Genomic DNA, 22,154 nt, shown 5'->3' on the forward strand with positions numbered 1-22,154 from the left:
TATATATATAAAAACATTCAAATAATTCCGACATCACGCCTGTGATTTAATTGAAACGGGGGCGGGGGAATAAAGAGGATTTGTACTTACGGGGCCCATGATTGTGGCTTGCCAGTGAAACACTATAAAAGGGAAGAAACGTTAGCTCTCCGGCTTACAAATGACCACTTGAAAACAACCTTGGAAATGTTATTAGCGTTCAGCGAACACTTACTGTCATCACCCACTGGCCCAGCGGAGCACTGTGCTGGGGGGTCACGAGCCAGGTCGTGAAGCTCCTAAAGTGGAGAAAACGATTTTGCGTTTGTTAACACACACCAAACACCATTCGGTCCAACCGGAGGCATGTTTTGTGTCTTATCACTCGTTATGCGAATCGATGTGTGCAACAATCATTGTATTGAATTTGGTTTATTTATCGATGATACGTTTGTATGAAGTCTGTGATGTTATAAACAACTCATGTTGCCTCCATAGTTAATGGGAGACATCTTTTTAAATACCGCGGCTGGTTTAATTTCATTTCGTTTTATTACGCAGTTTGAAACATTTACATCTCTGGAATTAATACCAGGCGAGGAGTTTTAAATTTTAGGTTTTCTTTGCCTTGTTACACAAGGCGCCAACGGAGGCTAAGGAACTTCTCCATTATTTAAAACAAAAAATGCCCTGATTGAATGATTAGCAATGGATATGTTCATTTCTGCTTTCTTGTCCATTTGTGAACTCTGACAGGTTCTGTGGATCCTAACTAAAAGTAGCTGCTAAAAAACAGCTATTTGTGCATTTTTGTGTTCTTCCCGTCACGCCCCGAGATAGCCAGCTACTTCCAAAGCACCGAGGAATAGTTAGCGACCGGCCAGGTGAACTGCAGAGAGAAGCACGAAGGAAGATCCCGGTCGAGACAAACATGGCGATGCTCCTTTCCAGGTTGACGTTAAAGGTGGCCGCAAACCTCCCAAAACGATGCAGAGAAAGAGCCAGATTGCTCTTCCCAGTTGTGGAAATAAAAAGCTGCTTAACATAATGTACAGTAGATGCAAGACTAGAACAAGGGGGGGGGGGGGGTCCCAAATTTTGCTGTAACGTTAAATCGATTAGAAATACAGCTTTGGCTATGATGTGTTAGGGAGAGGGGGGACAACCAAGTAAAAACGGTTCCAATACCTGTGGGGTTTGCAGGTATTTAGTATTTATTTTTTTAACTACAATTTTTCTAACGATTTGAACCATTTGATGAAATTGCTGTGCCATGTCAGAAACACACAAAAAAGGTTAGCCAACCAAAAAAAAAAAAAATTAAATAAATAAATCAATAAATAAAACGCCACATTATGCTATAAAAACATACAGTATTGCAGTGCTATAAATAATTATTATTTTAATAAGTGAATCATTTACACACAAATAAATATAGATATATTAATTGGAATAAAAAAAACTCAATTGCCTTCTCCATTTAAATTGACAATGTAGAAAATGCATTAACAAATTAATCATGAGTAAATTCTCGGTTGGGTTCGTAACAAAACTGGCAAAAAAAAAAAAAACGATCACTGGTTTCAAAAATGAAAGCACATGTTTACAAGCATCTCATTTTGATTCAGAGCAGTCTGCTTTCACGGAAGATGACAAAAAAAATCGGAGAATATTTACTATTGAGAGGCTGGAATTCCACTGTCGAGGACAGTTTAAGTTAAAAAAGGTCAACAAATGTGGTAATAGGGTCAGACTGGGGAAGTGCTATCGGTGCATTTTTACAAGTATGGGTACGGTACAGACATATGGAGCTCTTTTTATTCTTTAACTCAGGTAAAGTTCAATCAGCATCGTTTACAAGGACCTTTACTTGTAACCAAGTACCGAGTGAGCAAAATCGTCACCTGCGATTATGTAAACCAGTTAAAGCAAGGTGAGACTAAAGCATCAAACATGTTATTTTTAGGTCTTTAGCGATTTCACAGCAAGCAGGGTGGTAGTAGGGACGAGACCCCCACTACCACCCCCACTGCCCCACCCGGCCTCTACGAGTAAACACGTTTTTAATAAATGCCGGTCATTGTCTGTTATTCAAATTAGTAATCGACATTTCGCCTTTAAAAGCCGGCCGGCGCAGCATGTGCTTGCGTGACCTTAAGGGGATGAGTCCATAGACGCATACCACAGACATGTTTCACCCGCGACGCTTTTGACGTGAAATATGACTCACTATTTCTGGTTAAACGCCGCCTGTGAGTCAGTACAAAATACATATGTTGCAATATCAGATAACACGCGCATCGGACACGACACGCACGACCCCAATATTGGTCGCGATTGCAATCTAAGCCCGGACGAGTGTTTATATAAGCTGTGAGCGGTGTCAGGGCCCTCCGGAGTTAGCTTGGCTGCGAACGGCAGCTAGCGTCAAACACCGATTCGAAACATTCAACCCGGGATGTTGACAAACTCGCAGGCAATGTGGTAGTTGCGTGTGTGTTTTCTTTAAACTGCTAAAAGCGGTAAGTAAACGATCATGTTTCACCGAGGTAATCAAGATAACAAGAGGAACGGGTGCGGGGGGGGGGGCATTGCTAGCCTGCTAGCCCAGGCTAACTAGCAAGCAGTTGGGGCGTCAATGTTACCTTATTAATCCGTTTCAAAGCCATCCTTGCGTTGGGCTGCTGCCGCTGCTGTTACTGCTGCTGCCGGTTGTCGATCCGAGCGATGAAGACCGGGCGTGATATGCCAGGATGCTGGGGCCTTGCTCCGAATGAACCGACGCAAGTGTCTCTCACACACTCACACACACGCACACACACAACGCGACGCTCGGGGCCTTGTCGTTTCGAGCTAGCACACACAGTTAGCCGACGAGGCTAAAAAAAGGAATTACGTAGGCGCCGACGATGGAAAGGAAAAAAAACAATAAGAAGCGAGAAGAGAGAAGCCAAGCCGGGCGATTTTCAACCAGCTTAGTTTCTTCTTAACCACCAAAATGTCTTTAGTAGTCGTCCCCGTGGATTGAGTGTCGTCGTCGTCGTCAGGGTAGGGGTGGTAGGTAAGGGGGAGGGCGCGGATAAGAAACCCGCACCACGAAGCTTCCCGTGTCGATTTGATGCCGTTAGCCAGCTAGCTGCCGTCTTCAAGCAAGGAGCCTTTATGACGACACTCTGGAGTGGGCGGGGCGAGTGGACGACGCCGAAACACGACCGACCGGGCGGCCCGGATGTAGGTACGACACGCACGTACTGACAAATCGCAAACACCGCAAATAAACAAACAATAAAGAAATATAGATTTTTTTTTGTTTTTTGTAAATGTATTTATGTATATACTGTCTAGATAACTAATACAAGCACACATACACAAAACCAAAATACACACATAGACCTATTTTCAATTACAAGTCATATAAACGTCTTTTATACATTTCATCTGGGTATTTTATTTTAAAATGTGTTACTCAAATAAAATCATAATACCAATTTTGTAATTGCATCATTTATAAGTGATGTAAATGAATTATTATAAAATCAAGACATAGTTTAATACAAATGAGTACAAAATGTAAAATGTAAATGTACATTGTCATATTTTAATAAATTCTTATTTTTGTGGCAATTATGTGTTGTTAATTTGGTTTGTCCCTCTTTTTAGGAACATGGCAACGTGGATCGGTGTCGTTCTCGCCACACCTTGAAGATGTCATAGAAACAATCCGCATTTCAATTTAGGAAAGAAATGGCCGAGAAGCGATACAGTACTGTGCTGTCAAACCAGATTCCAAATTCAATCCAGATTTGAATCCAATACATTTCTTCATGTAAACTAAGGGCCATTTTCAATTCAGCTTTGATTGAAAATGAGGGTTTATGCTTATTCAAGCTTGGTTAAAAATAGCCACATCTCAATGACATCATAGAAAGTGACTAAAACAAAAACTATCCTATTGTTCAAAATTTCCATTTTGTCCTTCCCTCCTGCCCCTTTACTTTCAATCCAGATTGGACATTGAAATTCAATTTAATATTCACTTGATTGAAGTGCGTTTAAGACAAATTCATCCATTTTTGTTTTTACAAACTTTGTTTTAGGGGACCAGGATTCAATTCAGATTTGGTAGCATTTACATGGACAAATAAACAAAATCCTCGCACATGTAATGTCATTGTCTACATTTGAGTTATTTTGAGTTAAAATCAGGAAATGGCATTACAAATATGAACAAATAAGAATTACAGACTCAATTGTTTCAATATTTAATGAAAAAAAAAAAAAGAGACCAAAGTTGCGAGGCATTCACTAAGTTAAACGTTTAAATGATTTTTTTGTTTTTTTGTTTTAGCATGTTAGCTTCTGGAAGAAAAAAAAAAAAAAACACCGCATCAAAAAACATCACCCTCATCTGGATCGTTGTCAGGATCCTCGGCCGACTCGAAGCCGTCTTCCTCCACAGAGTCGAAGTCTTCCTCCGTAGGGGCCCGGGCGTCGGGCCGCGGGGGGGCCGAAGCATCGGGTTCTGTGGTGCGGTGGGTCGGCGGCTGGGCCGGGATCGTCTGGTGGCACATGGGGCACGTCCCCTGCACGTGAAGCCACTTGCTCAGGCAGTTGGCGTGGAACAAGTGGTCGCACGACGTGACCACGGCCGACGTCATCTCCTGTTAACGTGCATGCACAACATCACTTTCATTAATAGACAGAATTTTTTTTTTAAATGGAAGGAAAAAAAAGGAAAAATAAGAAAAAGCCGTAAAAGGAAAAAAAGAAGTACTGACTGAAAAAAAGGAAAGGAAAAAAAAGTACCTGGAAATGGGCAAATGAATCACCCAAGGAACCTCCCCCCAAAAAAAAATTGTAAAGGACCTAAAAAGAAAAAAAACTGAAAAAAATAGAATAATTTTACATCATTAATAATTTAAAACCTCACTTGGAGGAGCTCCTCTTTTTTAACGACTGGGCAAAAATAAATAAATACAAAAAGAAATTTAGAGATGGGAGAATAAATGACCCCCAAGCCCCCCAAAAAAGAAGTCGAGCTAAGATCCTGCATTTTAATTCTTACTTGAATTTATTACGTACATTAATATATATTGTGCATTGTTATAACTCCGAATTACAATAATTCTAATTCATAAATTATACATTATTTTAAAACGAGTTAATAACAATCAAAAACCTTCAGTTTCTTTATTAATAAACATCCTGGCCTTCTTTGAAACCCTAATTTGTAGCCGTAACCCTTGCTTGAATTGCTCATTTGAATCCGTACTCCTGTCTTGACACCCTAACTCATTAACCACGGTCGAAACCACAAACCTATCTTCAAATATATGTGCAACGCATTTCATCGGCATCCATGCAAGTGCAACGAAACTTCTCAAGGGCGTGTATTTCAGGCACTGCGAAAAAAATAAACGGTTAAAAAAAAAACGCCAACACAATACAAATGGAAATGTTAGAGTGACGGCAAGAAATGATTTTTGTTCATGCAGAAAAAGTCACCAAAAAAAAAAAAAAAACAGCCTACGTGTGCGCAACGGATCGAGTCGTAAAATCCCAGCGATTGGTCTTTTTGAGGCACATCTTTGTCCACCTTTCAAGTGGAACCTACCATGAAGCAGATGGCGCAGACGTCATTGTGGCGCTGGAGCTGCTGCGGCGTGGCCCGGGGCAGCGAGTTGATCTTCTTGACTGCCTCCAGCCGGAGCAGGAAGCTGCGCCAGCCCGACTGCGCCCGCAGCCACACGTTGCAGTACGAGTGGACGACGATGACCGAGGCGCCCGTCCAGCTCCACTCGCCCAACAGCGACTCCCAGACGCCGTACGCCACCACGCACACGGCCACCGCAAACTCCAGCACCCGGCTCACTGCATTCACCCAGTAGATCACCTCGTCCAGGTTTTCCATGGGCTCACTGCGGAACAGCTCCGCCATGAAGAGGGAGTAGATAAACAGCGTGCCCGTGACCTGCGTTGACGAGAGCGTACAAAATATGAGCAAAAAACACATCAGCGAGCGAGGCTGGCGGGAGCAGCCTCAAAAGTCGACAAACGCCTGAGCAATGAGTGAAATGAGCCGACAATGGCCACTTCCAAACAAAGTGGCTTCAGGCCTGAATTATTTAGCCTTTTTTTTTTTTTTTTTGGTGCGTCTACTCACAATTGACATGCCTGTCAAATGACACATTGTTAGGAGAGACTGGCTTCAGGGGATGAATTTTTAAAAGCACTCCGAAGGCTGCTGTTGAGACAAAATGGCCAATTTAAAGCAAAATGGCCTGCTTCCAGTGTCTTTTCAAGCATGGGTTCGTGATATATATTTTTTGCGTATCTACTCATCATAGACACACCGACCAAATTTCAGGTTGCTCAGTGACATTGGCTTTGGGGGATAAATTTCCAAATTTCTTTTAAATGGCAGTACTGAAGCCTAACTAAAGTGCCACTTCAAGCCGGATTTTCTGTGTGTTGTCAGCCAAGGCTTCTAGACTTTTTTTGTGGGTCTAAGACATGCCTACCAAATGTCATTTTGGTTTGTAAAATTAGCTTTGGGGGATACATTTTTAAATCATTCCGGATGTCTGTGTCACACCAAAACGACTCCCTGAGTTTTTTATAAGCATGGCTACTTGAGAGTTTTTTTGTGCGTCGACTCATGATAGACACAGCTACCAAATTTCATGCTGCTACGTGACACTGGGTTCGGGAGCTGAAATTTAAAAATCTTTCTAGAAGGCACCACCAAGCCAAATCGCAGCTTAAAACCAAAACGGGTGACTTCCTGTGTCTTTTCGGGTATGGCTTATTGAGACTTTTTTTTTTGTGGGTTTATCCATGAAATTGCACAAGAGTACTCATGACAGTCACTTCGGGAGCCGAATTTCAAAAATAAGTCAAGGTTGCACTACTACTATAATATGTTATCCGTTGGCCTTGGCATTAAGTCGACTGATTCAACTTTGGTTGCGGTGTTTCCAAATCTCAAGGATGTTTTTGTCTTAGTTGGACCCCAGGAAAGAGCCAAGAAGGAGCCGAGATGGCTAAAATCGTCCGGTCTTACCTGAAGGGAGGTCAGCATGCATCCGGCCACCAAAATGAGGAGCCAGAAGTCCATATGGAAGAACTGTAAAATCTTATAAGCCATGAATACCGGGAAGACCAGCAAAAGAAGACACATGCTGAGCCCACGCAAGTGCTTCCACACGCTCCTGAAAAGGTGGTTGTGGGGGGAGGGAAACAAAAACAAAAAGAAAAAATATCATGAATGCACAAAGCCCCCCCGCCCCAACATTCCACCAACCCACTGGTGGGCTTTCATTTTCTGGACTCGACCGTCTTGTTTCAATCGCTAAAACAAAAAGATCACTTTGCCTCCATCTTGTGAAATCTTGGTGTCAAGGAACTATGCTGAGGTGATTTGCGGACTTTCATTTCGTAGCACCTCACTTTCAACATGTGGCATCCTGGCGTTGAGGAACTAGTGCGTTAAATGGAGTTGAGGAAGGCAAAATAACTGCTTGACAGCCATCGTGTGGCACAAAAATATGAAGGAACTATCTTGAAGTGAGTTGAGGAGTTTCATTTAGAGAAAACTAGTGCTTTACCACCATCTTGGTGCCAAGGAACAATGTTGTGGAGTGTAGTTTGGACAAAAGCAGTGGTGTACCAAGACCTTGGTGTCAAAGAACTACGTTCCAGTGAGTTGAGGAGTGTAATTTAGACAAAAAAGGGCTTTCCTACTATCATGTGGCTTCTTGGTGCCACTAAACTATTTTGAAAGTGGGTTGAGGACTTGAATTTAGACAAATGTAAAGCTTTGCTCCCATGTGTGGTATCATTGTATGAAGGAGCTGTGCTGAAGTGAGTTGGGAGTCAGATTTAGACAGAAATAGCTATCTTGTGGCATTTTGGTGTCAAACAACTATGTTAGAGTGAGTTGTAGCGTTTCCTCCATACAAAAATAGTATTTTGCCAGCACGTGTGGCATTGTCGTGTCAAACCACGATCTTGAAGCGAGTTAAGGAGTTTGATTTAGACCAAAATAGTGCCTTGCCACAATGTTGTGGTCACCAGGAACTTTCTTCACGTGAGTTGAGGAGTTTCACTCCGACAAAAGGAGCTTTGCTGGCCATCCTGGTCTCCAGGAACGATGCCAAAGTGAGGTGAGAAGTTTCCTTTGGATAAGTTTCGTGCTTTGCTTGCCATTATGTGGCACCTTGCGCTCAGGGTACTCTGTTGAAGTGAGCGGAGGAGTTTCCCTTGGACCAAAGTGTTGCTGAAGTCGTGCAGGCGAGTGAGTCGAGGCGAGCACCTGTTGCGCGAGGCGGCCATGGCGAGAACGAGCGGGTGGGTGATGTCCAGCATGGCCTGCATTGTGGACGTGAGCACGATGAAGAGGATGATGCTGAGCAGGAAGGTCCGCTGCAGCGTCGCCGCCGCCAGCAGGCCCGTCTGCAGGGCGAGCAGGAGCAGCGTCACGCCCTCCGTCAACCCCCTGACAAACAAAACGCAGCTTATATCCTCATCCGCATCCGTCTCTGTTTCCTAAACCTCCTTTGAAAACCGGACCCTTGTTTGAAACCTCAACCCACCGCTTGAAAACCTGGAAACCCCCACCCTTCAAATCAGAAAGCCTCACCCCGTCGTAAAAGCCCGTCCCTTATTTGAGAAGCTAAATTGAAAGCCAAACCATGTTTTCAAACTCTAATCTGAAATCCGAACAACTTGTTTGGTTGGGAACCACGAGCGCCTTTGTACAAATCAAGTGGAAGCAGGTCAGGCTACGGGCGTCTCACCTGTGCATGACGTTGTGGTTGTGCAGGGCGGCGTCGTCGCTCCCCAGGAACAACTTGCAGAGGTTGAGCAGGCCCAGCGCCAAGTAGGACACCACGAAAGTCAGACCCAACAGCGAGTACGGCGTGGCACAGCATTCGGAAACACTGCGCGCGCACACACACACACAAATATGAAGGACCCACGTTGAAGTGAGTTAAGGAGTTTTATTGAGACAAAAGTGGAACTTTGCTGCCATCTTGCAGCATCTTGGTATTGAGGAACTATGTTGAATTGAGTTGAGGATTTTCATTTGGACAAACTAGTGCACAAACACACACAGAGTGAGCGCTTCCCCACCCGGTGAGCAGGAAGAAGAGAAGGCCGTGACTGGCGGCAGACGAGGCGGCAGGGGACATCACGCTGGAGCACAGGTAGACGGCGAAGAGGACCAACCAGAAGACGCTAAAGAGAAGCGGCACGGCAAACTGAGTCCACAGCGAGAGCGCTGCCCCCAGCAGGCGGGACAGCGCCATGCCCTGAGCGGGATTTTCGTATCAGGTTAAATGTAAAAACAAAAACAAAAAAAAACTCCAGACAAAAAAAGACAGTAAGGGTCCGAGTTCAAGTTTCTCGAGATTCGAGACGATATTTTGTCTTGACTTGCAAGCAAAAATTTGGTGAAGAATAAGTAAACCATTCGTCACAAAGACTGCTAGCTTAATGCTAACAATAAATAAATGAATAGAAGGTTGGCGCACCTCCATCTTGAGCGACAACGCTGCCTTGGTGAGGCGGTAGAGCGCCGAGAGCAGGAAGAGGCAGCAGGCGACCTCGCTGAGCGTGGCGGCGAAGGCGTGCACGGCGGGCAGCAGGGCCACGGGGGCGCCGCCTAGGCGGGCCAGCAGGGGGAGCGCGGGGACCCAGAAGAGCCACACCTTGCGCGTCTTCATCAGGAACGCCATCAGCGCACTCACCAGGAGCTGACCTGAAACACAAAAACACAGACACCGCTCACTAGATGGCGCTGTCCTGGAAAGTCCAAGTCAGTACCACAGCATGGTTTAGGACCCTAATTTGAAACGTCAACACCAGTTCGAGAACTAAACGCTTTTTTGAAACCCAACTGAAGTCAGAATGTGAGACACTAACACTGTTTTGTAACCCTAGCTTAAAAACCAAATCCAGGTTTAAAACCCTAACTTGTTTGAAACCCACACCTTCTCTCGAAACCCTAATTGTTGTTCATCGAAACCACAATTTGAAACACAAACCCTTGTTTGAAACCTGAACACTTAGTTTGGATCTTGCAACCCTAACCTTCCTTTTAAACCTTTGCACTGTTTTGAAACCCTACATTAAAAACCCTAACCTTAGTTTGAAACCCTAATCCTAGTTTGTAATTTTCTTCAACATTATCCTGAAGAAATGTTAATCATCTATATTTGTTCTCTTATCATACTACTTAGTTCCTATTAGTGAGCCCCATGACATCAATTGATCCAGTAAATGTCAAAAGTGTAATGACGCAACAATCCAGCAATGCGTCAGCGCCTGACCCACAGGACTCACCTGTCACCGCCCAAATGAATCTGTTGATGGCCTCGACGTGGAGGTAGGGCGCCCCCTGGTGGCCCGCATGCAGCTCCTCCATGATAAACTCCCTGGAAATAGCAAGAGGTAATGATGACAAAACACAACAGTAACAAAATTCAGTCAACTCCAATTACATACAGTACACACCTAACCCCAATTCGGAACTGGTCGAAACACTGATTTGAAGCCATAACCCTGGCTTGAAACCTTTATTTAAAACCCCAACCCTCATTTGCAATTATAAAGACTAACCCTGACTGAAAGCCTGATTGGAAGTCCAAAAATATGTTGAAAGCCGATTTGAAAGGCCAGTTTTTGATGGCCGCTTGCACTGACCTTGCAATCTGGTGTCCCACGAAGAGCAGCATGGCGGCCAGCACGTGCAGGTAGACACTCACGATGTGTCTCAGTGGCAGCAGCAGCAAAACCAGCATCAGCAAGTGACCTAACGCACGCACGCACATGGAGATCCTCAGTTGACTGGCTTACTTGCTTGGCTCTAAGATACCGCAAGATGGTGCCAGAGCCATACGCATTCCAGGCGTTAGCTCGAGCATAAAAAAACAGCAAATAGGTGAGTTTGTAGGAGGAAAGTGCAAATGGTATGAAACAAATTTGGGAAAATGCACAAGTGTTGTGAGGAGGTGGGCAAAAATATGAAAACAATTAATATATGAAAAATGTAAAATATTGGAAGACATGGGTGTTGATGAAACAAATATTTGACAAAAAATATTACGTGATAAACAAATATTCAAACAAAATATTAGTCAAGAATACAAAATAGAAGAAAAATCCAAAATGTTGAAAAAAAACATAGAAATGATTTTGGTAAATTTACAAAAAAAAAAACGTACTCACCAAGGTAGAACATGTCGGAGACGAGCCATCCGTACTTGGTGAACATATGTTCGTTTTTTACCCTGAGGTGCTCCGTCAAAGTAACGATGTCATGCTTGTAGAGCAGGTCCAGCACCAGGATGATGGGCACCCTCAGGGCCACATTGGCAAACTCTTCCAGTCGAGGCATACCCACAAAAAAAGACGAATTTGGGGGGAGGGAGAAACGGGGTTGATGAGGGTCACATGGCCACCATTTCGTCCATCCTGCGATCACCTGAAACAGAAACCAAAACAACTTTACCCGTAAAACAACACCAATGCTAATAAAGTAATAAATTACAATACTGGATATATTAACAGACTACACGGCGGTACTATCGTATCGATTGAAAGTTACGAATGGTCAGTCGGGATAAAATAAAACTTACGTTGCGCAGCCGCAGGATGGCTGCTCGTTTATCAAGTGAACAACAAACCGTCCCACATTTTTCCAGCGAATCAAACGTTAAGTTATAACCGCATTGGAAACAACATACTTGATTTAATTAAAAGAAACACATAGAGCACATTTGACAATAAACTTGTACTTGACTTGACTTGAGATATCAGACAATATACGGACGTGGAGTAAGACTTCAAAGCAGTGTTATGATTCCGGTCGTTTGCGTGGCCACTTCCTGTAAACGTCACAGCGGAACAAGCCAATCGCATTGAGAAAAACTTGAATTGGAAATTATTTAAAAAAAAAAACACAAAACTTTAAAACGAATCTAAATATTCATAACAATGTAAAGCTGCCGTTAACTGCGAACCGGAAAACAAAAAGTTATCCAATAAAAACATAAACGAGGCACGACATTGTGGCTCTGTTCCGTAAACGTCACAACCAAATGTTCCAATCAGATCGAGGGAGAGTTGGAACCTTAAAAGTTTTTGTAATGAATGTACACATTTATAACACGTCGCACGTAAAAGCACAACGGTAGGCAGTGAAAATATACCTCCATATAATTTAATAAAAAAATAAAAACGAAATATGAGACGATTTAAAGGGTTCCTGCATACATTGCAAGGGAAGAAGCCAATTATATTCTGAGAGACCCAGACTTCAAAATACTCTTCATTCATTGACATATCCTATTAAATTATTTTTTGTTTTACATTTTATGAAAATAAAGTGATTTGCGTAGCCACTTCTTACAGACGGAATAGCAGAAGTAGACAATTAGATGGAGGGAGTTTTGGATTTAAAAATCAGTCTTTGAAAAATACTCAAATCGGGGGTGACTTCGGGATATTTTTTTCCTCCCTGGATTCAAGTGGGGCTGAAAATATTTCATAAATATATTTTACAATATCAGATAAAATGCTGGAGGGGCTTAATTGGTGCTTGATACGATTTCTGACAGGGCTATAGCCCCCTCTCGCAAAATATCTGATAAAATTACTGAAATATTTGATGAAAAATTCTCAAATATTTGACAATGCCAGAAATTAAATATGCAGATTTTGGACACAATATTAGAAGAAAGGCACAAATATCACAAGAACAATAATTAAAATATTTGACAAAAAAACTGCTAGATACACAATCAATACATAAAAAAATATATCGTAAAAAATACAAAATATGCCCCCCAAAAAGCGCTTTAAACCATGGCTGCAAACAAAGTGCTGTACACTCCGACCAGCTCCAGTTAGGAGGCGAGCAACAGTATTTTGGACCAACTACCGACACCCCCTCCCCGACTTTGCAGACCGCTGTCATGACACATTTGAAAATTTGAAAATGAGATGAAAGATACACAAACAGAGGAAATGATTTAACACAAGGGAGAGTGAGTAAGAATGAATAACCGTTCGTCCTGCTGATTTAGCTCTCGATTTCTTGGACTGTCAGCACTGACGTACATGAAACGCGCATGTTGTTGTATAGACTTCCTGCCTGAGTGTTATCCAAGTGGTGGGTGGGTAGGATTGGTTTTCCAGGAGACTGGGGAGACTTTTGGAGAAGCGATCTGCTCACAACACCGAAAGAAGAAGCAGCAGAAGAGTTATCGCCACCGGGTACGTGTCCAGCAGGGTGTGTCCCATCTTACAAACACCGATCAGGCACAAATAAGCATCTTGCGTCACTCGGACGAGAGCGGGAAAGCGCCTGGACGTCATCTTCTTCTTCCCGCTTTGAAACCTCAACGCTTGTTTACTTCCACGACTACTCCGCTCGTTTGAAACCCTTCTTTGACCTCTGAACCCCGTCTTGAAACTGTAACTGCACTTTTGAAACCCTAATACGAGTTTGTGAGCCTAATCCAGTTTCGAAAGACTCATTTGAAGCCTTTCACCCGTCTGAAACGCGACCCTAACCCAGTCTTACTCTTAAGATAGTTTGAAACCCTACTTTGATGCCTTGACCCCCGTCTTGAAACCCTACTTCGGGAAGTGTAACAACGTGCTAATTTGAAACATGCACCCTTTGAAAGTCCGCCACGAAGATTGCGCCACTTGGGGACGTTGGATCTTCGGGGTTCCGCAGTTTTGTGTTGCGAGGTCTGGAGCCCCTCCTTCCGCATTTCCTCCCCCCTCCTCCTCGCCCCCGGTCTCTCCTCATAAGCGATGTCCCAGCGCATTCTCTGCACATGCAGCACACAAGGAGCAGGATGGAAAAGTCAGCCCTGGTCTTCATCGTCCTCCTGGCGGGAACGTTTGGGGCAATCGCCGACAACGCCACAGAGACCGCCACCACCTCCGAGACCACCACCGGCGGAGGGATGGCCGGGAGCACGCCGACGTCGACTCCGGGGTTGAAGTCTACGGCGAGCTTGGCGCCAACGCCGCCGCGTCCCAGCAGCGTCAGCAAGAAGGAGGAAGACAAGCCTAAGGACAAAGTTGAAATGGGTATGACCAATCGCAACTCACCGGCCCTGTCCTTAAAAACTTGAATTTGAAACTCTGAGCCTAACTTGAAACCCTTAGACTGCATTTGACACCCCAAGACCTGTTTACAATTCCAACCCAGTCTTGAAACCCGAACACTGACACTAACTTAAAATCACCATTTGAAATGCTAACCTTAGTTGAAGACCCTAGATCATGCTCTTGAGCATCATTGGAAACCATAAACTTGTCTCAAAACCCAAATTTCTACCCCCAATCCTTGTTTGAACCACCGACATCAGCATGAACCCTGAATTTGGAACATAAACCCAGTGTTGAATCCTTAAACAAGACTTGAAACTCCAACCCAAACATTCACCCTGTCTTAAAACCCTAACTTGAAACCGTTATGTCATCATACCCTAACTGAAAACCCTTACTTGAAACCCTGAACCTGGCTTGAAACCCTAACTTTAAAAACCATACCCTGTCTTGAACCCGCATCACTAATTTAAAATCCAAACCCTCGTTTCAAACTCAAATTACAAACCCTAATCTTGGATTAATGCCCTTAATATGATTTCAACCCTAATTTGAAACCCTAACCCTAGTTTGAAGTCTTAATTTGAAACCCTAACCATGGCTTGATGCCCCAATCGTGAATTCAAACCCCAACACTGGATTGAAGCTCTCACTTGGAACTCAAATCCTGGTTTTAAAGGCTTATTTGAAACCCCAACTCGGTCTTAAAAACAAATTTGAAACCCTAATACTTGTCGAAAACTCTACCCTCGTTTGAACCCGCACCTCTCTCAAAACCCTAAATTAAATCTCTAAATTGAAATCCTTAACCTGGCTCGTTACCCTAACCATGACTTCAACCCCTGTTTTGAAACGCTAACCCTAGTTTGAACTTGACTTGTTTGACACCGTGAACCTGTCTTTAAACCCACATGATAAACGGTGACCCTTGTTTAAAACATGAATCTGAAACCCAAAGTTCATTTGAAAGCTTGCCATGAAAGCAGGTCAATTGGTCATGTTTTGAGTGCCTCGCTGCCAGATGTGCTACAAATCCCCCAAAACACGTCTGCTGTGACTTGACTCCAAGCGTGAGAACAGGCTGAACTTTCTTCAGCGCAAATCCGTCCCGTGGGCTGTAAACACACACGCACACACACGCGCATCTCCAAAGCAGACGAGCGGAGCCAAAACACGCCGCCGTCAGCGTTTCTGATGAATGCTGGCGTTATTGCCTCGGAATTCCCGGCGGCTGGAAGGTTGACTTTTACACTCGACCCCGGTTGGCTCAGTTTTTGCGCAAAAATGGCCTATCTGGCCGTCTTCCTGCTCCTGCTCGTCCTCGAGGAGCACGATGAGTGGGAAAGCGGGATGGGGGGGGGGGGGCGGCTCTCTGCATCCCGCATAGCTGAGCTGCTCTGATTACATCGCGGTCACGCTGGAGCAGTTTTAACCCCTTGAAGGGGAGGACGGCCACTGCTAAAATACGGGAACAGTGACAGGAATCATTGGTCATGGAACATGGGAAAGTAACAGTACAGGCGGCACTTGGCGTCTAACTGGCAGTAACAGTAACCATTTGAACAGCATCGGGATTCCTTTTCTCATGCAACACAGTAACCGTGACAGGAGTCATCTGGTGTGTCATGAACAGGAACAGTAACCACAGTCATTTGTCATGAAGCGTAGAGTACGCGAAGCTGGGGTTATTTGTCATGCAACACAGTGACAAACAAGCCAGGCATCTCTTGTCATCGACAGTAACAGTAACCAGAGTCACTTGTAACAGCAACAGGAGCCATTTTTGTCGTGCAACACAGAGTAACAGTAACAGGAGTCATTTGGCATGTAACACACGGGAACAGTGACAGGAGTCATTGGTCGTGGAACACCGGAAGAGTAACAGTGCAGGCGGCACTTGGCGTCTAACTGGCAGTAACAGTAACCAGAGTCATTTGTCATGCAACGTGCAGTAACAATAACGACAGTCGTTTGTTACGTGCGTACAGAGTAGCAGGAGTCATTTCTGTCATTTGTTCTCAAACAAAGAGAAAGAGTAACATGCATCTGTGCGCTACATACAGTCACCAGATTCCTTTGGAATGGAACAGACAGTAGCAGTCGAATAAAAATAAAATTCCCAAAGTTTGCACACATAAAGTGAATCCAGAGAGTATTCGCGGCGGTTCACTTTTTCCGCGATTTATTAGGTCACAGGCTTTATTCCTAAATGGAATACATTCTGTTTTTTTTCCCCCTTCAACCTCAAAATTCAACAAGTCACAAAGCGCAACCCGATGAATACTTTCCGGCTGGACTGAGCGCAGCGGTACCCAAACTTTTTCTTTCACGGGCTTGAAAGCGAAAACTGAAAAAAATGCAAGCGCCACTTGCAATGTGTTTCATTGACAGACTTGAGATCCAATCCACCGAGGCATCTCATTTGGTTTCTATTTTGCAGTTACTTTAAAAAATGGCTACGTGACGCAAGTGGCAAATCTCGGCTTTTTGTCTGGCCCACACCCCGCCTGCAGCCGTGCACCTCGGTGGAGCCGAAACTCATTTCCACATTCGGACGCCAATTAAAAGCGATCTGCAGCACGGTCACAATTTTTCAAGCAGTTACTTGAAGACCCTGAATCCATTTTTGCTTCTGAAACAAAATGATCGTGTTTTACCATTGCGATGGGAAATGTTACTATTTTAGGTATAAATTGTTTCTTTGCAGATTGTTTTTTTTTTCGGACGCCAATTAAAAGCGATCTGCAGCACGGTCACAATTTTTCAAGCAGTTACTTGAAGACCCTGAATCCATTTTTGCTTCTGAAACAAAATGATCGTGTTTTACCATTGCGATGGGAAATGTTACTATTTTAGGTATAAATTGTTTCTTTGCAGATTGTTTTTTTTTTCAACGTCCTTATTTCTCACACTTCAAACACCGACCCGGAAGTCTCACTTTCAACCCCAATCTTGCCTTGTAATCCTCATTTTGTAACTAACTCACCCGCCGTCACTGACGCCAGACGTGTCTTCTACTTCCTCCAGGCTGTCCTCCCCTGGGTCTGGAGTCCCTCAGGGTAGACGACACCCAAATCCAGGCGTCCTCCTTCCAAAGGTTCGGTCTGGGTCCTCACAGGGGCAGGCTCAACATCCAGGTTTGATCTCTGTTCCATCTCTCATTCTTCTTTTTTTTTTTTTGGACTCTGTCCTGTTCAGCTGTTTTATCGCCATGCAGCATGGTGGACGTCTCGAGTTCTTCATGCCGGAACGACTTTTCTGTGCAAAAGGAAATTTTGATACAGCGGTATCTCAACCTATGAGCAATAAGCAACAGTTTGGCAAAGAGTGAGCAGGTCTTCAAAAAACCCACAAAAAAGAGGCTTTCAGGGGGTGCTAATGCTAACACATAATGGGAACGCCTGAAAAAAAAAAAAGCAGATTACATTACAAAAAAAAAAGCAGATTACATAAGTTTTTGTTGCTTGGTTTTGGCAGACTGAAACGGATTGTTGGTATTCTCATTCACTTCGACAGAGAAAAATTGATGAGTGTTATCAAGGCTGTATTTGTGTTGGAGGGCTTTTTATTAGAAACACACAGGGACAGAATGAGGGGCTTTGAGAATGTGGGGGTGGGGGGGGGCATAAAGAAAACGGCAAAAACAAAGCGTCTTTGCAAGAATAATAGCATGAAAGGATATACGTCTTATGAAACGACTCAGCGAGTCTGAAAGCAATTAAGTGTCACTCTCCAGAGCCAACAAGTTTGCGGTTCCTCCCGAAGCTGACCAAGCATTTCCGCGCGCGCGTGCGTGTGTGCGTGATGATATTTCCAGTCAGGCATCGAGGGCGGCGCCCTGTGCGTCGGCGCTTGTTGCGCCGACTACAAGGACCGGCACCAGTGGCTGGAGGTGGACGCCTTGCCCCTCACCCGCTTCACCGGAGTCATCCTGCAGGGCCGCAACACCATCTGGAGGTCATCTGTTTTTTTTCCCCCTTCAACCTCAAAATTCAACAAGTCACAAAGCGCAACCCGATGAATACTTTCCGGCTGGACTGAGCGCAGCGGTACCCAAACTTTTTCTTTCACGGGCTTGAAAGCGAAAACTGAAAAAAATGCAAGCGCCACTTGCAATGTGTTTCATTGACAGACTTGAGATCCAATCCACCGAGGCATCTCATTTGGTTTCTATTTTGCAGTTACTTTAAAAAATGGCTACGTGACGCAAGTGGCAAATCTCGGCTTTTTGTCTGGCCCACACCCCGCCTGCAGCCGTGCACCTCGGTGGAGCCGAAACTCATTTCCACATTCGGACGCCAATTAAAAGCGATCTGCAGCACGGTCACAATTCTTCAAGCAGTTACTTGAAGACCCTGAATCCATTTTTGCTTCTGAAACAAAATGATCGTGTTTTACCATTGCGATGGGAAATGTTACTATTTTAGGTATAAATTGTTTCTTTGCAGATTGTTTTTTTTTTCAACGTCCTTATGTATAAATTGTTTCTTTGAAGATTGTTTTTTTTTTCAACGTCCTTATTTCTCACACTTCAAACACCGACCCGGAAGTCTCACTTTCAACCCCAATCTTGCCTTGTAATCCTCATTTTGTAACTAACTCACCCGCCGTCACTGACGCCAGACGTGTCTTCTACTTCCTCCAGGCTGTCCTCCCCTGGGTCTGGAGTCCCTCAGGGTAGACGACACCCAAATCCAGGCGTCCTCCTTCCAAAGGTTCGGTCTGGGTCCTCACAGGGGCAGGCTCAACATCCAGGTTTGATCTCTGTTCCATCTCTCATTCTTCTTTTTTTTTTTTTGGACTCTGTCCTGTTCAGCTGTTTTATCGCCATGCAGCATGGTGGACGTCTCGAGTTCTTCATGCCGGAACGACTTTTCTGTGCAAAAGGAAATTTTGATACAGCGGTATCTCAACCTATGAGCAATAAGCAACAGTTTGGCAAAGAGTGAGCAGGTCTTCAAAAAACCCACAAAAAAGAGGCTTTCAGGGGGTGCTAATGCTAACACATAATGGGAACGCCTGAAAAAAAAAAAAGCAGATTACATTACAAAAAAAAAAGCAGATTACATAAGTTTTTGTTGCTTGGTTTTGGCAGACTGAAACGGATTGTTGGTATTCTCATTCACTTCGACAGAGAAAAATTGATGAGTGTTATCAAGGCTGTATTTGTGTTGGAGGGCTTTTTATTAGAAACACACAGGGACAGAATGAGGGGCTTTGAGAATGTGGGGGTGGGGGGGGGCATAAAGAAAACGGCAAAAACAAAGCGTCTTTGCAAGAATAATAGCATGAAAGGATATACGTCTTATGAAACGACTCAGCGAGTCTGAAAGCAATTAAGTGTCACTCTCCAGAGCCAACAAGTTTGCGGTTCCTCCCGAAGCTGACCAAGCATTTCCGCGCGCGCGTGCGTGTGTGCGTGATGATATTTCCAGTCAGGCATCGAGGACGGCGACCTGTACGACGGCGCCTGGTGCGCCGACTACAAGGACCGGCACCAGTGGCTGGAGGTGGACGCCTTGCACCTCACCCGCTTCACCGGAGTCATCCTGCAGGGCCGCAACACCATCTGGAGGTCAGGTGGCGTCGGCGGCCGCGTCTGCGCGTCCCCAATCGGGCGGAATTTCCCCGATTGGGAAATCTGAGCAAGCTTTGCGTGTGCGTGTGAACAGACGAGACTGGGTCACCAGCTACAAAGTGCAGCTGAGCAACGACTCCATCAGCTGGAAGAGCAGCATGAACGCAACGCAAGAAGCGGTAAGATTCAGGCTTGACACGCCGATTGAAAAGGCCCACCCGGGGCGTGAAACCTGAACTCGATCTTGATTGGCGAGCATGTTGGAAACAAGCCTGAAAACAGTTCAAGGGACTTGAGTGCAGCGCCGCGCCGATTGCGCAACATCGGCCGCACTGTAATCATTTCAAGGGCTGCAAAATTTGCAAAAACATGCAAAGCCAGCAACCCCCCCCCCCTCCCTTCCCCGCCCCCTCTCATCCCACCGCACGGATTTATGCAAACGTGTGGCGTCCCACTCCATGCAGATCTTCGAAGGCAACGGCGACGGCGAGAGTCCGGTGCTGGCCTTGCTCCCCGTGCCCGTGGTTGCGCGTTACATCCGCCCCGCAGAGTTGGTCCCCCGATGTAGACATCTGCCTACGAGCCGAGATACTCGGATGTCGCCTTGACGGTACTTGCGCACGCACGCACCAAAACAAAACAAAAAACATTTTTTGATCTTGGCTGCTTGGCTCTTGTGATCTCTTCCAAAGATCATGTTTTTTAGTCTCCCTCCCTTGCAGCACAAGAGGAAGACCAAAGGGTTGTTTTCGGTCTCCATCCTAGGACGCATTTTAGGGTGTATTCACACCTGTCCTGTTTGTTCCACTTGAAAGGCACCAGGGGTCGTTTCCCACGACGGTCCGGGACTTTTATGCGGGTGTGAATGCACGCAAACAAGTCCTGGTGCGTCTCAAACAAACCCCGTGTCGTTCCCGCTTGCAGAGCCGCAGGAGAGCATTTCCTCAGCACAGGAGGGCAGGTCAAAGGATAATCTGGATTTCCGACACCACAACTACCAGGAGATGAGAAAGGTGAACGTTCACAACCAGTTGCTCGGATTTCACGCTTGGAAAACGTCGAACCTCACTCGCTCTCCTTCTCTCCGGAAAGCTGATGAAGTCGGTGGCGGAGGAGTGTCCCGACATCACGCGCATCTACACCATCGGGAAAAGCTACATGGGCCTCAAGCTCTACGTGATGGAGATGTCGGATCATCCCGGGAAGCACGAACTGGGTGAGGAGCGCCATTTTAACTCCTTCCCTCCCAATGACGGCTATGGACGTCAAAGATCCATGTCGGAGAAGAAGTAAGTACATTGAAACGTACAGGACACTTCAATTGGTACTGAATGACTCATTTTGATCAGGCGAGCCGGAGTTCCGCTACGTGGCCAACATGCACGGAAACGAGGTCCTGGGTCGCGAGCTGGTTCTCAACCTGATGCAGTATCTGTGCCGCGAGTACAAGAGGGGCAACCGGCGCGTGGTCCGGCTCATTACCGAGACTCGCATTCACCTCCTTCCCTCCATGAACCCGGACGGCTACGAAATAGCTTACAACAAGGTACGTCGTCCTGACCGGTCGCTGCGTGAAAACTGACGTGGATTTAAAACTCCCGGCGTTCCTCAGGGCTCCGAGCTGGCCGGATGGGGCGAGGGACGGTACACCTATGAAGGGATCGACCTGAATCACAACTTCCCGGATCTAAACACCATCCTGTGGGATGCTCAGGAGATAGCCGAGGACCCGTCTAAAGTACCCAACCACTACATTCCGATTCCGGAATACTACACCAAAGAGGACGCCATGGTAAGAACACACGCACGCAAAAACAACTACATCCATCACATCAGGAAGTATCATAGGTGTTGGGAATCAAAAACTGAATGCCCAGCAAGGGACGAAAAACTAGAGCCTATATGGATTTTATTGAGGGAGAGCAAAACCTGCTGCTCACACCTCACATTGCTCAGGAAAATGCCACCCGGACAACGGAACAAAATCAAAACCACCAAAAACTATTTTCAGTGAGGGACCAAAAACATCAGGATGCATCATCATTGGCACGAGAAAACTTATCCTGGAATATGGGACCAAAAAACACCAAAATAGATTCTTGTAGAAGGACGCAAAAAGGAAAAAAAAAATGGCTGAATCGCATGCAGAGGAAGAAAACATCCAGCAATTTCATCGCGATCGGTTCTCGGGTGTGTCAGGTGGCCGCGGAGACGCGCGCCGTGATCAGCTGGATGGAAGACATCCCGTTCGTGCTGGGCGCCAACCTGCACGGGGGCGAGCTGGTGGTGACGTACCCGTACGACGGCACGGAGGGCTGGGCTCCGCAGGCCAACACGCCCACCCCGGACAATTCCTTCTTCCGCTGGCTGGCCACCGTCTACGCCTCCACCAACCTGGCCATGGCGAACCCCGAGCGCCGCCTGGGCCACACTGACGACTTCCAGGGGTACAACAACATCATCA

General features: G+C 45.4%; 3 protein-coding genes across 5 annotated transcripts in view; 1 reads left to right on the plus strand and 2 right to left on the minus strand.

Moving 5' to 3' along the window:
- The window catches only part of LOC109528152 (ubiquitin-conjugating enzyme E2 D2-like), a 6,491-nt gene extending 3,388 nt beyond the window's left edge, over nt 1–3,103 (minus strand). Inside the window, exons 1-3 of the mRNA XM_019890478.1 lie at nt 2,625–3,103; nt 215–278; nt 91–122 (exon numbers count right to left, since the gene is read on the minus strand). Of these exons, the coding sequence (XP_019746037.1) occupies nt 91–122; nt 215–278; nt 2,625–2,648 (120 nt within the window). The 5' untranslated portion in view covers nt 2,649–3,103. The remainder of the gene's footprint in view (nt 1–90; nt 123–214; nt 279–2,624) is intronic.
- LOC109528144 (RING finger protein 145) lies at nt 2,963–13,573 on the minus strand. Of its 2 annotated transcripts, none has more exons than XM_019890458.1 (11): nt 13,051–13,573; nt 11,212–11,467; nt 10,687–10,795; nt 10,327–10,418; nt 9,516–9,742; nt 9,115–9,293; nt 8,778–8,921; nt 8,294–8,476; nt 7,043–7,190; nt 5,594–5,950; nt 2,963–4,640 (listed from the first exon to the last, which is right to left on the minus strand). In XM_019890458.1, the coding sequence occupies exons 2-11, from the start codon at nt 11,378–11,380 to the stop codon at nt 4,368–4,370; spliced, it is 1,881 nt and encodes a 626-aa protein (XP_019746017.1). In that variant the 5' UTR covers nt 11,381–11,467; nt 13,051–13,573; the 3' UTR covers nt 2,963–4,367. The 2 variants fall into 2 exon arrangements, with proteins under 2 accessions (XP_019746017.1, XP_019746016.1); XM_019890457.1 differs by lacking the exon at nt 13,051–13,573 and adding an exon at nt 11,622–11,893.
- An 86-nt stretch (nt 13,574–13,659) lies between these two features.
- The window catches only part of cpxm1a (carboxypeptidase X (M14 family), member 1a), a 14,239-nt gene continuing 5,744 nt past the window's right edge, over nt 13,660–22,154 (plus strand). Inside the window, exons 1-4 of one of the 2 annotated variants that reach the window (XM_019890453.1) lie at nt 13,660–14,091; nt 17,140–17,249; nt 17,930–18,069; nt 19,785–19,869. In XM_019890453.1, coding sequence (XP_019746012.1) covers nt 13,833–14,091; nt 17,140–17,249; nt 17,930–18,069; nt 19,785–19,869 — 594 coding nt within the window. In that variant the 5' untranslated portion in view covers nt 13,660–13,832. Of the gene's footprint in view, nt 14,092–17,139; nt 17,250–17,929; nt 18,070–19,547; nt 19,688–19,784; nt 19,870–22,154 lie in introns of both variants that reach the window. The other variant, XM_019890452.1, reaches the window with a different exon arrangement.

This window comes from Hippocampus comes, unplaced genomic scaffold, assembly GCF_001891065.2.
Source record: "Hippocampus comes isolate QL1 unplaced genomic scaffold, H_comes_QL1_v1.1 scaffold168, whole genome shotgun sequence".
Taxonomy (NCBI): domain Eukaryota; kingdom Metazoa; phylum Chordata; class Actinopteri; order Syngnathiformes; family Syngnathidae; genus Hippocampus; species Hippocampus comes.